Here is a 14,574-nt window from a genome sequence, read left to right as displayed (position 1 = left end):
CCAATAATGTTATATCAACCCTTGGGGTCAATATTACCCCCTTTGGCGACCCCTGGTGTACAGGTAGACACTGGGCTTTTTTACATCACTCTACTCTGCAATATCTTAGTCTCTGATATGTATTTCAGGCATATGCCCAAAACATGTATCGACACCTAAGATATAAAAAAAAGGCATGGTTTCAGAAAAAATCAAAAAGAAAAATAGTTTTATTTTTTAGTGTTAATTTAAAAATTATTTTGATAAGTTTCTACAGATAAATGATTCAAACTTATTATTTAATTTTTAAATGTACTGTTTTAAAAATCTGTTATTGATTATATTATTCACATTCTGAAAATATTTAAGCTATAAATAAAATTAACTGATATGAGCACTTGTTTTTATTCCAAACTTGAATTGAAAAAAGCAAATTTATTGCAGTATCTATTGTTTTGTTTTTTAAAATTTATAGCAACCAAAGCAGAACGTGGTGATTTTGGTATACCTGGAAGGGATGGATTGTCAGGAAGACCTGGAAGGAAAGGAGAAGCAGGTGTTCCTGGTTTACCAGGACCAACTGGACAAAAAGGAATTCCAGGTTTTAGCATTCCAGGATTTAAAGGAGAAAGAGGAAATACTGGTGCACCTGGTCTTCCAGGCTTTGATGGTGTATCTGGTATTAAAGGAGAAAAAGGATATCCTGGGTATCCTGGAACTAAAGGAGAACAAGGTGGTATTGGTTTTCCTGGACTTTCAATACCTGGATTTCCAGGTTTGGATGGCTTACCGGTTTGTATTTTTTAAAATATACTTTGAATTTCATAAAAATATTTAAAATTAAGAATTAAAATATTGATTGAAAAATTAACAATGTAATATATTAGATACTATCTATGTTAAATAAACAGAATTATGAAAAAATGTCTTAGACAATGAATAGAAGCTATGTAATGAATTCTTTCTGGAAAATCTTTTCATGTGGAATCAATGAAAATAGATATTTCTATTGATTTTTGATGAGATGTTTTAGAATGTAAAGCAATCACAATGTAATTAAATAATATTTCCTAACATTTTAGTCAGAAACCTCTTTTTAACATTTTGAAATTAGAATTCATGATTTTAATTTCGAAATTAAATTAATGAAATTAATTGCTTCATAACTAAACAAAATTCTGTATTCTGGATATTTGGTATCTGATTGGATTAGTCATCTGGCTTATCAATCTATGAAAATCTTATCATACTAATTTATATTTTAAGTAGGAACTAATAACTGTTAATTTGAAAATACTATCTGAAATTTGAAAATTTCACAATAAATAATAATAATATCTTGTAAAATTTTGAAACATCCTAATCTATACTTGCATCGTGCCTATGATAGTGCTATCGTTCGGACAGTCCGGGAATCGGCTCGCCGGGTGAACTAGTAACTTTTTCATCTGAGGAGTTCCTGCGAAACCTGTTGACCTTTTTTTTTTTTCTTTTTGCTTGTACGATTCATTCGCATTCATATACACCACTAATATCCAATAGAACTATTTTAAACAGGTCGCTGCACTGCCACTGAATTTTTCATTGCTTGTTGTGTGACAAACCTGAATTTTGGTCTTTTAAATTGAAATACCTAAATAAGTGGGGGGGGGCAAAATTTTCCTCTGCCCTGGACGGCTGACACCCACGGTATGCCACTGATTAATATATAAGGACTTGAATAAGTTCTTGTTGTTTTTTTGTGAAAATTAACACTTTATTTAAAAAAAGTCATAATAAACATGTCACTGAAAGTATTCACCATCGCTAGCCACTACTTTCTCCCATCATTCTGGCAGCATTTGAATTCTGTGTTGGAAAAACGACACATCTTTTGAGGCTATCTAAGAATCAACCCATTTTTTGGCATCTTCATAAGAATGGAAGTGCTGTTCAGCCAGGCCATGTGCCATTGATTGGAACAAGTGATAATCAGAAGGGGCAATGTCTGATGAATATGGCGGGTGGGGTAGGACTTCCCATTTAAGCGTTTCCAAGTATATTTTCATTGGTTGTGCAACATGCGGCCAAGCACTGTCATGTTGCAAAATCACTTTGTCATGTCTCTGCTCATATAGCTGCCATTTTTCCTTCAATGCTTGGCTCAAACACATCAATTGTAGTCGATAGCAATCTCCCATGATGGTTTCGTTTGGTTTGAGCAGCTCATAATAAACTACACCTAGCTGATCCCACCAAATGCAGAGCAGAAGCTTCGAACCATGGATATTCGGCCTTGCTGACGATGTTGATGCATGGCCGGGCTTTCCCCACAATTTTCTATGCATAGGGTTATTGTAGTGTATCCATTTTTCGACGCCTGTCATGATACAATGCAGAAAACCTTTCCTTTTCTGCCGTTGAAGCAACTGTTCACATGTGAAAAGATGCCATTTGACGTCTCTCGGCTTCAACTCGTATGGCACCCAATGTCCTTGCTTTTGAATCATTCCTAATCCTTTTAAACATTTTGAAACTGTTGTGTGATCAACTCCTAATGATTCTGCAAGTTCAGCTAGCGTCTGACATGAGTCTTCATGAAGTAACACTTCTAATTCCTCGTCTTCAAACTTTTTTGGTGCGCCAGATCGTTCTTTATCTTCAACATCAAAATCATTATTTTTGAAGCGTCTAAACCAATCTCTGCATGTTGTTTCTGACAGAGCATGGTCGCCATAAGTCTCAACAAGAATTCTGTGTGCTTCAGCTGCAGATTTTTTTTTAATAAAATAGTGCAATAAAATTCCCCACAAATACTTTTTTTTTTTGGCACGAAACTCGACATGTTTAACACAATGAAAAAAATAAGTTATTTACACTTCAGTGAAATGACATATACTGAATTTGAAGGTCACTTATTGTACTTCCTTACAGATGCATCACCATCTAAAAATAAACACACGTGGTTCTGGTAATGCCATCTGTTAAAAAACAGCGAGAACTTATTCAAGTTCCCTATAATTCACTTAAAATTTATATCGTATTACTTATTTTAAATTATTATCATCAAGAAAAGTTTAATAAATATTTTAAATAAGAAAGATGATTTTGGAGGATACAGGTATACATCATATAGATCATCACATCAGTCATAATAATGTGAGATCTGGAATTTTTATAAACCAAAAAAATTTAATTATTTTCACTTCTGTTATATAAGGGATGGGCTAGAAAACAGTCTTAGCTGAGAACATTTGAAACCCTTCTTCCATAACTATCAACATTCCATTGTTCACACACAGCCTGCAGCTCGACTTGCACGAAAGTTTATAGTTAGCATCCAAATTTCATCACTTGTTTTGGTCCTGGGAACACCTATAACCTTTATCACCTATAACAATCGATTACATGACCGATTTTCCCAGCAAAAAGCTATAAAAGATGATGTCGGTCAGGCTTTCGTTACGAGACTCCCCGTCTCTTAACGAAAGCCTGACTGACATCATCGGATACCGTCTAGGAGAATCTCAAAACCCGCCGCAACTCGGAATCTCCAACATCGATATCGTTTGTCGCCACAGTTGTGAACTTTTATACTTGTGCCAATTTGGGATACCTAAGAACACTTCTTGGATATCTGTGTGCCATTAATGGACTCGAATTGCCATAGAAACCTATAAAGAGGTATGCAACCCCCTGTAAACTCTCTCTCGAGCCCTTAAGCGTTTTAGCATCAAAGTTAGTATTTGTAATTCCTGTCTTGTTTATTTTAATAAAACTTGTTTTAGTTGTTAAATGGTGTCTTCCTTTACTCATATACTGCCTTCGCCTTATTGTCGACCCCGAATACTCTCCCTACACTCGACAGAGGAAAAGCATTCCTGACCCTCGGGACTATAAATTGTAACTAGCCATCTTGACAAGTGAGGAGATTTAACGACCTGTTGCCGGAAAGGGAGGTGCGACAGCCTCAGACCTCCCTGGAGATGCACAATAATGTAATAAAACAATTACTGTAATGTAAAAACTGTGTAATGAAAAATTAGTAAGCCACTTTATACTACAGAATTCAGCTTTTGTAGTGTTTTGAATGTTCTTAAAAACGCTTCCAACTAGAATTTTGATATTACTAGATAAAATATAGAAATTCCAGTGATAGGAGCATCAGTTAATCAGGACAGTCATTTATTCAGACAAGTCTTAACTCTTTAAACATGAGAAAAAATCCTCCAAAATCATCTTAATTTGTTCAAGATAAAATTGACTGAAAGGAAATATGTTTGAATGGTTTTGCTGTACAAATTCCTCTTGTAGTCCTAAGGAGTAAAAACAATTTCATCTCCAAGTACATAGAAAGAAGAAATTTTCAGAGCTAAAAGAGTTAAGGACTAAAAAGAAATTACAAAAATAATCAGAATTTGTTTATTTGGGATACCATATTGTTTAATTGGGCCAGTGATTGCTAGATTGCATGTTCTTATGATTTGTGAAATGGAAACCATTACTGAATAAGTCATTGCCAATTTACACAGTAATAAACACATGTATATTCAAGCAGTATAGCAATTCTGTTTGCCATGCACTAAGCATAACGAAACATTTCAAAAATGGAAATATTATGGTGTTCTGCCATAGATTCTGATATGTTTTCAAATTGTTGGAATATTTCTTTTATCATTCTCTCTTTGTCTTTCTTCTTGTTTTGTATGAATTTTGTTGAATTGATAATTTTCCATTGTTTTCCTTCATGAAGCATGATCCCATTTGTTATATATTTTGTGTTCAGATTTTGTTGATCAGCTGGTCATGTGTGTGCAGTCTTCCCTGAGACATTGAAGTCTGAAAGTGGTATCAAAGGTGGGGTGGCATCATTCTTCACCTTTAACAACCAAACTTATCTGCAAAACAGAGGCATTCCAATTCCCAGAGGCAAATTGCCTGAAAAGGGTAGCCCCCTTTCAGGCAACACCATAATATGTGAAATGGTAGTGAGGGAAATAGAAAGCAAAATTTTAAACAAAATTGAGCCAAATATTCTACTATACATATGTTATGTCAATAACATCTCAATCATATGGAAATATAAAAGTAACATACACAATATATTATAGGAATTCAATAACAATCTGTATGGCTGTACATTAAGGCTAGAGCAGGAAAGTGACACTGAGACCCACTTCCTTGACCACCACATTCAATTCAAGAATGGCCATATGTTTACCAAGGTGTACCTGCCACATTCCTAATTTATAACACCCTCCTTCATACCATAAGCATCTAATGATCCCTATATTTATAAGGTAGCAGCATTTAAGGTGCTAATAAAAAGAGCATATATGCATTGCTCTAATATCAAAGACACTATGCAAGAGTTAGAACATATAAAATGTATTGCAGTAGAGCATAGTTACAGTGGTAAACTAATACCTATATTTTTTCATTTGGTTTTTCTTTATTGAAGTCCCAATTAAACATTTTTCATGTGATTTTCTTTGAATTTATGATCCCCACTTTTTGTAGATTCACTTAAAGTGGTAACTTTTTCATCCTAGTTAGCCACATTAAATGAGTACCCCCCCTGTATGATGCTATTTCATTCAGTCAAAATGTATATTAACATTACATTATATTATTTTTTATTTGTAAAGTTCCTAAGTAATAAATTCTTAATTTTGTAGGAAATTAGTTTTATTGATGATAATTGTAATTTACAATGATTAATTGTTAAAACAAATTTTATTTTAATAATTTTATTATGATATTCATTTCAACTGTTTTGTTTATGAATTAATCAGGGCATAAATGGAGCACCAGGATTAAAAGGTTTTAAAGGTGAAACTGGAGAACCAGGATTTATAGGACTTGCTGGACTAAAAGGAGAAAAAGGAGATGAAGGTCCAAGAGGATTCTCAGGAACACCTGGACTTATTGGATTAATTGGTATTTTTTTACTTATATTTTTATAAAAATTATTCTAAAAATTATCTTATTTATTCTAATAAATGGTGCCTTCTAATAGTAAGCAGGCTGTCTATTGGAGGAAGAAAGCTTATTTTAAATTGAAACTTTTTCAGTTTAAAGTAAGCTTTGCACAGTTGCTCAGTTTACTCAATGTTGTCACTCTTATCCAGGCCAGTTTTGGACTGTTAGCTGCCTGCGTGCTACAGATATTTGGCCACCCCTATCAATTTTGATTGCAAGTAAATTCGTAATCTAACCCAACCCACGAAAACCTACTGGTATATTTTATGACAATTTCATACAGTTGACAGTGGTAAAAAAAAATCCATAAAATATTTCATATATATCTATTTTATTTTTATTCAAATCAAGTCACCCCATAGAAAACAGGCACCTTATTCAGTTATATTTTAGCACCGTCATAAAATAGAATTTGCAAATTAAAATGAAATTAATTTAAAAAGATTTTTCTTATTTAGAATATAAATATAATATACAGTATATGTATGTGTAAATAAAAATTAATTTAATGTGTATAACAATTAAAACAATGATGTAAGTATTGCTTTAAGATTAATGATACAGGAATAAAACAATGAAAATTAAGAATAAACATAAATCTTGTATCTATGTTACTTAAGTGTAACCTTAAACTTAATCGTAAGACATTAGCATAAATAAAGTTTGGAGCTTGCAAACTTTAAAAGTTTACAAACTCAAAGTTTTTATGCTTTTTATGTGATTTAAAACAAGAAACAATTTTAGTGGTTATGAATTTCCACTGATGAATTTTTCTCTGGTTCAATGGATGAATCCCCCATCACCTGTTACTTGCACTTTTAAGTTTTCTGATGCAAAACACCTAACATGTACACCTAACTTTTATCCATTATCTGCACAGCTATATCATCAGTACTCAGGCAAACATCAATCTATTTCATTGCCAACCATTATATTAAAATAATATTAAATTATATTTGAATTTTATTTTTTAAGTGCACTGTCAACTTTCCTAGAAATTTGGCCACTTGTGGGCATGCACACCTATCAAAACCAGCCCTGCTCTTCAGTGGTGTGCCATGACATTTGATGATAGGGAAGCTGTGTTTCTGTAAGAAGTCAACTTCCAGGGGCAATCAGTCAGTGACGGTCTAGGGTCCATTTGTATTCGTTTGTTCGATAAGCCAGTAAAAACCGTAGACTTCTCTAAATGTATTTTTAATTAATAGATTATCTAATGCACTTAATAAATAAGCAAGTTCAATATAATTAACTCTGTTATATTAGATTTAATAGATTCTCTATGTGCTCTAAACGCCAATTGTCTCTTCGATAACATCTACTAATTAAAATATAATATATCTATTAGCCGTAATTATCTCGTTATAATTTTCAATATTTATTTTATATCATGTACTAATGTTAAATTCTATTCTATTTTGATTTCCAAAATGCTTCAATTTTACGAAAGAATCGATGGAGATTTATGATTTTCGTGTCTTTTGCCAGCTTTACCCAAATTATTTAAATCGTCAAAGCCAATCTCATTCCACACACTAATTTTATTTGAAAATAGTAGGCAAGGCCAACAAAACAATTTTTGCATTGTTATGCATCCACAAAGCCATTTTATATCTTCATAAATTTTATGGTGAAAATGTCAAACAAATTTTTTTCTTGACGTATTTATATTTAATTTAGGCATTGGTCTTTCTCTTTTAATAATGTTTTCTTTTTCATTATACGGCCTCGAGCCAAAACTTTTTGAAATAAATTTTCAATATCACAATTACATTCTAAATCACTAGCCATAATATAAGGGCTAAAATTAAAAATAAAATTATAAAAACTTACTCAGTGAAATAAAATGTGTGATGGATATACAATTATACATACCTGGTACAAAATATTCAATTGTCTGAATATACTTTTAAAGAAAATTATAAATATAGTTTTGTGAAGAAACGTACATAAAAATAACATAAAATAGTCTTTACTTTTTAAATATTAAAACAATCCACCTAGTTAAAATTGCTCTCTACCAGTGGATCGTGGATGGAATCGGAGACGGTCTTTGGTAGGTATGCGGTGCGTGCACGCTTGCCAAATCCCGAGGGTGCCGATACTGGTTAATGTCAAATGCCTCTTTTGTCTCATCATTAGTATAACTCAAAGGATGCGACGAGGTTGTAAATTCTAAACGTTTCTCACCATAGCTATAAAAATCTAAATTTGTTAAACTTAAAAGTCATTTGTTTTCTAACTAATTTGTTTTAAGACCGGGTGTCCACAAAAATTTTCAAAATTTACAACTTTTAGTCACTTTCATTGAACTGGAAAAATTTCTGTCTTTATTACATCTAATATTACGAAGAAATCAGTCCACACTGTACTCAGCTAGAGATTGGTTCGGTTAAGCTTTTGTTTAAGTAAAATTCCGACTCTTTTGGCAGGGTTTTATTTGTGTTTCCACTTCCCTAATCACTTAATTATTTAACTACTTAAGTAGAAATAAGTCGAAACCAGTTACTTTGTACTCCAATATTTCTAGTCTTGGGGAAAAAAGTGGATAGATAAATTTTTACGACAATGGATACATAAATCGTAAATTTAAGGAAAATAAATTCTAGAGCTTTTTCTGTACCTCGTGCATCTTTCTCATTCATTAAATTTAGTCGTAAATGACGCTGTCAAAGTAACAGTTAATTTTTTAACATTACTGTATACAAGAATTTTACACGTTTTTTTCTACANATACATAAATCGTAAATTTAAGGAAAATAAATTCTAGAGCTTTTTCTGTACCTCGTGCATCTTTCTCATTCATTAAATTTAGTCGTAAATGACGCTGTCAAAGTAACAGTTAATTTTTTAACATTACTGTATACAAGAATTTTACACGTTTTTTTCTACATCCCCTTAAAGATGGGACGTACGAAATCGTAATTTCACTGGTTTAACATTGAAATCTGTGAGTAATATAAAATCGGACAGCGGAATAAAAATATCAAATATTTTAATGGAGTTTTTTTAACTCCTGTCAACTATACAGAACTATCGTAAAAATGTACCAGTAAATTCTTATCGGTCGGGTTAAGTTATAAATCTACTCATTATTCGCGTAATCAGGCGAGGGCAGCCAAATATCTAGCGGGTGAGCGGCTAACGGCCCAGAACCGGTCCCGGATAGAATTGGATGTGGTTGCATCCAACTCTATCCTCGGGTGAATGCAACACGCATCCACCCGAGGTCCTAGGCTTCCATCGGCTAAACCAGGTGAGGTTGGTGCTCCATAAAGCGTGTGCATGAATCTGGTTTTTTTGGATACTGATGATACAGCGTTTCCACTCTGCTACTCCGCCATTAATATTCAAATATACAATAGTGATCTTATCTTTTTTTCCACGTGTAGTATAGAAATTTGTAATAAGATACATAATGCGGTTATAATAAAATATTGTGTGATTATTTTCGTATAATTAAAATTAATATGTATTTATTTTTTAGAAAATACAAGGGAAGCGGCGCATCTACCACTTCCAATGACGGCACACCACTGCTGCTCTTACCATAAGTTGAAATAAAGTGTGTGTGTTGTGTTGCATTGTTGCTCAAATAACAATACAGTAAAATAGTTACAGATTTATTCCATTAATAATTGCTCTCTGATAGTAAATGCTCTCTGATAGTAAATGCTCTCTAATAAACAATACAATTGGAAATTGAAAAAAATTAGACAACATTCTGTTTATTAGAATAAATATTCAATTCTGTATTGTTTTAACTTTAGTTTGTTACAAGGAGTTAAGTGATATATATTTTTTTTATTTACTTGAATTATAATTATTCTATAGGTGATAAGGGTGAAGCAGGAGAGCCAGCAGCTATTAGTGAACCATATAAAATTCGTGGACCACCTGGAGCTCCAGGGCCACAGGGTCCACCTGGACCACAGGGATATATGGGAATACCTGGTACTCTAGGTCAAGATGGATTTCCTGGAATAAAAGGTGCTATTGGTCCACAAGGCCCAAATGGACCAATTGGTTTTCCTGGAAGAAAAGGAGAAGCTGGAGATTCTGGAATAAATGGTAAATAAATGTAATTTGTATTCATATAATAAAGAAAATAAAACAATTAATAAATTTTAAATATTTCATATTTTGGAATCACATCAAAACATAATTTGTTTTCTATAAATACAAAACAAAACATAAATGAATTAATCTTAATTCATAAATGAAATCTGCTATCTAATTTTCTGTATCTTCATACTGATAATCTGATATCCATAAAAAAAAGTCAGTTTGAGACCAGGTATGGGGTTATAAAATAATAGAGATTTAGAGATTACCTATCCATTTTTAAATTTGAAACTTATTATGGGATACTTAAACAGCTTTTCCTTTATTATTAAAAAGTTTCTTGCCTGTATTATTTAATTACAAAACTACTTAGTTACTTATAACTAATGAACAACAGGCTTATTACACATTCAGCCTATTTAATTAGCTTATCCAAAATGCATTTCAGCCTTACTGGCCCTTATAAATTGGATGACATACAAAAAACAGAGTCTATGGTGATAATTGCCAACATTACAAATTATTATATACACCTTTGTAGGGCAGAGGGCACCACTGTGTGATCTTTGCAGTCTGACCTCACGTGGCTTCCATACTCCAACAAGGAGAGAGAACTTTTCACTTTATGTTAGTTAACCTTTTGGAGTCGACAGTAGTGACGATCTTGGATTTGTATTATATCTCAACACCATTGTAAATATCACATGCCTGATTCAGATAAAATAAAGTATTCGTCTGGATCAGTTTCTCAGTTAATCTTTGCCGATGAACAAAGGACGCAGAACACATGGTCGAGGTCAATGTGGGCATCACGGACAAGGTAGGACATAACCCGGACCAATTCCGCCTAGCATTAAAACGTGCCACGTACAGATTAGCCACACCGCTAAACCTTAATAATAGGGTTCTAAATTATCACTAGGACAGTAACACAACAATACTAAACAAATCCAGTAAAAACCTTGTGAATAGTCCTCCTGTCTTCTTTATGGTTGTGGTAATTTTCTATTCTTATGTCTACACCATATTTGTAGGGTATGCTGGTTCAATTTCCTTTTCTTGATTTTTATTTTCGTTTGGATTATTTTGGACACATTTTTCATTACAATTATGGATGATCCTATACATGTTTTGGTCTTGATATACAGATTCACAAAATTCATTTAATCAGCACTTTGAATACAATAATACTGCAACATATGTTTAAAGTGTAGTACCGTAGTGTACCGAAATACGTTAGCGTGGAGATTAAGAATAGAAAAGACAGCACAAATTGACAAAACACTGAACATATTTAATTTCACGAACATACACATCTGAGGTTCACACACGATTTTTGTTTCGCGAGGGGGCTCTCGTCACCCCTTTGATCCGGACACAAGAATACGACGGAGTTATCTAACATAAAATCCCGACGCGACAATTAGGAATCGCTGCAATCACACATAAATTGCCCGACGCGACAATTAGGCTTAGTTCTTTATAACTTGATAATTGGACTGTTCTTACGTGGCAGATGATCTTGATACATGCTGAAAGTCTCTCCTTTAGTACACGATTGTCCTCCTTCCACGTGGTCCTTTCTTCTTTGTTCTTCACCTTCCTTCCTCTGCCAACGACCCGACACGAACCCAGGTGAAACGAAGAAAAAAGTCCTCTAAGCACGTGGTCTTTCCTTTTTATAACCCGCGCCATGTCCTGACGAGGGAACATACGTCATGGCAGGGGAGCCAATCACAGGCTCGCACTACTACACCTCAAGAAGTGGTACGAACTTTACGGAAACAGTCTACAATTACCAATGCGCGACAAAATACAGTATATAGATACATATATATTTAATGATAACATACAAACATTTAGTGGAAAACACTACATATTTCCCCCTCTTTAACTCAATCCGGAATGTAACTTCCGGTAGTCTACCCTCCTACCCCTAAGGTTGTAAGGGTTTCTTCCTTCATCCTTCCTCATCTCAGACGCTACCTCGTTTTCTGTGACCCTCCCTTTCTTTATTATGTCGTCTAAATTCACGCACATCCACACATTCCTCCTCCTCATCCAAATCTATGTTTATGTCCTGTCTTTCGTGCCGTAGGATCCTCCTCCTCCTTCTTTTTTTCAGGTTGCAAACAACCGTAGCATGGTTTTAGACGATCTACATGAACCGTATCTAAGTCTTTCTTGTTGCAACCTTGCACCTTATATGTTGTAGTATTTATTCTTTTAATAATTCGAAAAGGCCCTAGATAATTTGGGGCAAACTTGTCTTTCTTCACACCTTTACGACGCACCCAAACCCTTTGTCCTTCCTTGAAAACTATTAGATTTCTCCCTTTATTTACATAAGTACGATTTTTCTCTTGTCGAGACTCTGCCTGCTTCTCCGACAACTCCCTAATGGCACGTAACTTAGTAAGGAGGAATACCCTCCGTTCGTCGGTTGTCATGCTATTCGGCACGTGTTCCATGGATGGAGTCCGTGGATCTATACCGAAAAGGAGGAAGGCTGGGGTTTCATTAAGGCTTGAATGATATGTGTTGTTATGAGCGAAACACGCTGCCGGGATCAGATCGTCCCACTCGACATTATCCTTCTCACTCGATTTAGCTATCATTTCTGCAAGTGATCTGTTTGCACGTTCACAAATCCCATTTGCACACGGCCTATATGCAGTTGTAATATTTCTCCGTATACCTAGCCAACTGCATATATCAACAAAAAGGGTAGACAAAAAATTCGTTCCTCTATCCGACATGATGATTTCTGGGATCCCGTATCTACAAATGATCTGGTCAAAAATTACATTACTAATGGAATACGCTGTTTGATCCTTTACAGGGTAGGCCTCAATGAAGCGTGTGCACACATCTACAATGACTAGTATAAAGCGATTCCCTTTTCCTGATGTTTTGATCGGGCCAATAATGTCTATGGCAATTTTTTGGAAGGGAACACTTGCCCCTTCATTACTCTGGAGGGGGGCCTTGCCTTTATGCACGTTATGTCTCTGGCAATTAGGGCATTCTCTTATAACCTCCTCCACTACCCGTTTTACATTTTTTATGAAGTAACTCCTCTCAATAATTTTTAAGGTCTTCATCACTCCCCAATGCCCCATAAGCTGGTTTTCGTGGATCGCCTTAACAAGTTTCTTAGCTAGATTCTCCCCTACACACACTCTATTAACACAACTATTCCTAGCTTTCCAATAGAAGTTTTTATATAAACAGTTGTTTACTAAGGTATAACCTTGAAAATTATTTCCTGAACTACTCCCACGAGAAATGTCTCTTTTGATGGGCCCGAACAGGCTATCACTATCTTGCGATTCAATTATTTCTCCTTCTATGGGGATCCTTGTGGTACTATAATCGATTTCAAATTGATTCACCCCATTGATGCTACGTGAGAGGAAATCTGCAACCTTGTTATCAGCACCCCTTACATGGCTGACCTCGATATCATAGTCAGCCAGTTCCATCACCCATCTTGTAAGACGTCGACTGCCGTTGTTGATAGTTCTCAAAAAACTCAAGGGTTTATGGTCAGACAGGATTATCGTGGCACAGTTTTTTTTATACCTCCGCGCCACGTACCTGACGAGGGAACCTACGTCATGGCAGGGGCCAATCACGGGCTCGCACCACCACATCACAAGAGGTGGTACGAACCTAACGGAAATTTTACAATTAATAACTTGCGACAAGAACGAAAAATATATATTTATATATAACTAATGATAAAGTACAAATACTTAGTGAACAAACACTACATATCTCCCCCCCTTTTAACTCAATCCGGAATGTAACTTCCGGTAGTCGACCTTCCTACCCCTGAGGTTGTAAGAATTACCTCCTTCATCCTTCCTCATCTCAGATACTATCTTTTTTTCCTTAACCGCCCTTTCCTTATTATGTCGTCTAACTTCACGCACATCTACACATTCCTCCTCCTCATCCAAATCTGTGTTCATGTTCTGTCCTTCGTGCTGTAGGATCCTCCTCTTCCTTTCCTTAGGTGGCAAACAACCGTAGCATGGTTTTAAGCGATCCACATGAACCGTATCTACGTCCTTCTTGTTGCAACCTTGCACCTTATATGTTGTAGTATTTATTCTTTTAATAATTCGAAAGGGGCCTAAATAATTTGGGGCAAACTTATCCCTCTTCACACCCTTACGACGCACCCAGACCCTTTGTCCTTCATTGAAAACGACTAGGTTTCTTCCCTTATTTACATATTTACGATTTTTCTCTTGTCGAGACTCTGCCTGCTTCTCTGACAACTCCCTAATGGTTTGTAACTTAGTGAGGAGGAATGCCCTCCGTTCGTCGGTTGTCATGCCATTCGGTACAAGCTCCGTGGATGAAGTTCGTGGATCTATACCGAAAAGGAGGAAAGCTGGAGTTTCATTAAGGCTTGAATGGTATGTGTTGTTATGAGCGAAACACGCAGCCGGGATCAAATCATCCCAATCAACATTATCCTTCTCGCTTGATTTGGCTATCATTTCGGTAAGTGATCGGTTTGCACGCTCACAAATTCCATTCGCACACGGCCTATAC

The 14,574-nt window shown here is 35.0% G+C and overlaps 1 protein-coding gene across 1 annotated transcript in view; it reads left to right on the top strand.

The window, feature by feature from the left end:
• The first annotated feature begins 354 nt into the window (after positions 1-354).
• Positions 355-14,574, top strand: part of LOC111634360 (collagen alpha-3(IV) chain-like) — a 29,360-nt gene continuing 15,140 nt past the window's right edge. The window contains exons 1-3 of the mRNA XM_023379117.1: positions 355-771; positions 5,754-5,898; positions 9,775-10,011. Coding sequence (XP_023234885.1) covers positions 370-771; positions 5,754-5,898; positions 9,775-10,011 — 784 coding nt within the window. The 5' untranslated portion in view covers positions 355-369. The remainder of the gene's footprint in view (positions 772-5,753; positions 5,899-9,774; positions 10,012-14,574) is intronic.

This window comes from Centruroides sculpturatus, unplaced genomic scaffold (assembly GCF_000671375.1).
Source record: "Centruroides sculpturatus isolate CEXI.00-Female unplaced genomic scaffold, Cexi_2.0 scaffold855, whole genome shotgun sequence".
Taxonomy (NCBI): domain Eukaryota; kingdom Metazoa; phylum Arthropoda; class Arachnida; order Scorpiones; family Buthidae; genus Centruroides; species Centruroides sculpturatus.
The sequence above is the reverse complement of the archived record's forward strand: the minus strand, read 5'-3'. Positions and strand labels throughout refer to the sequence as shown.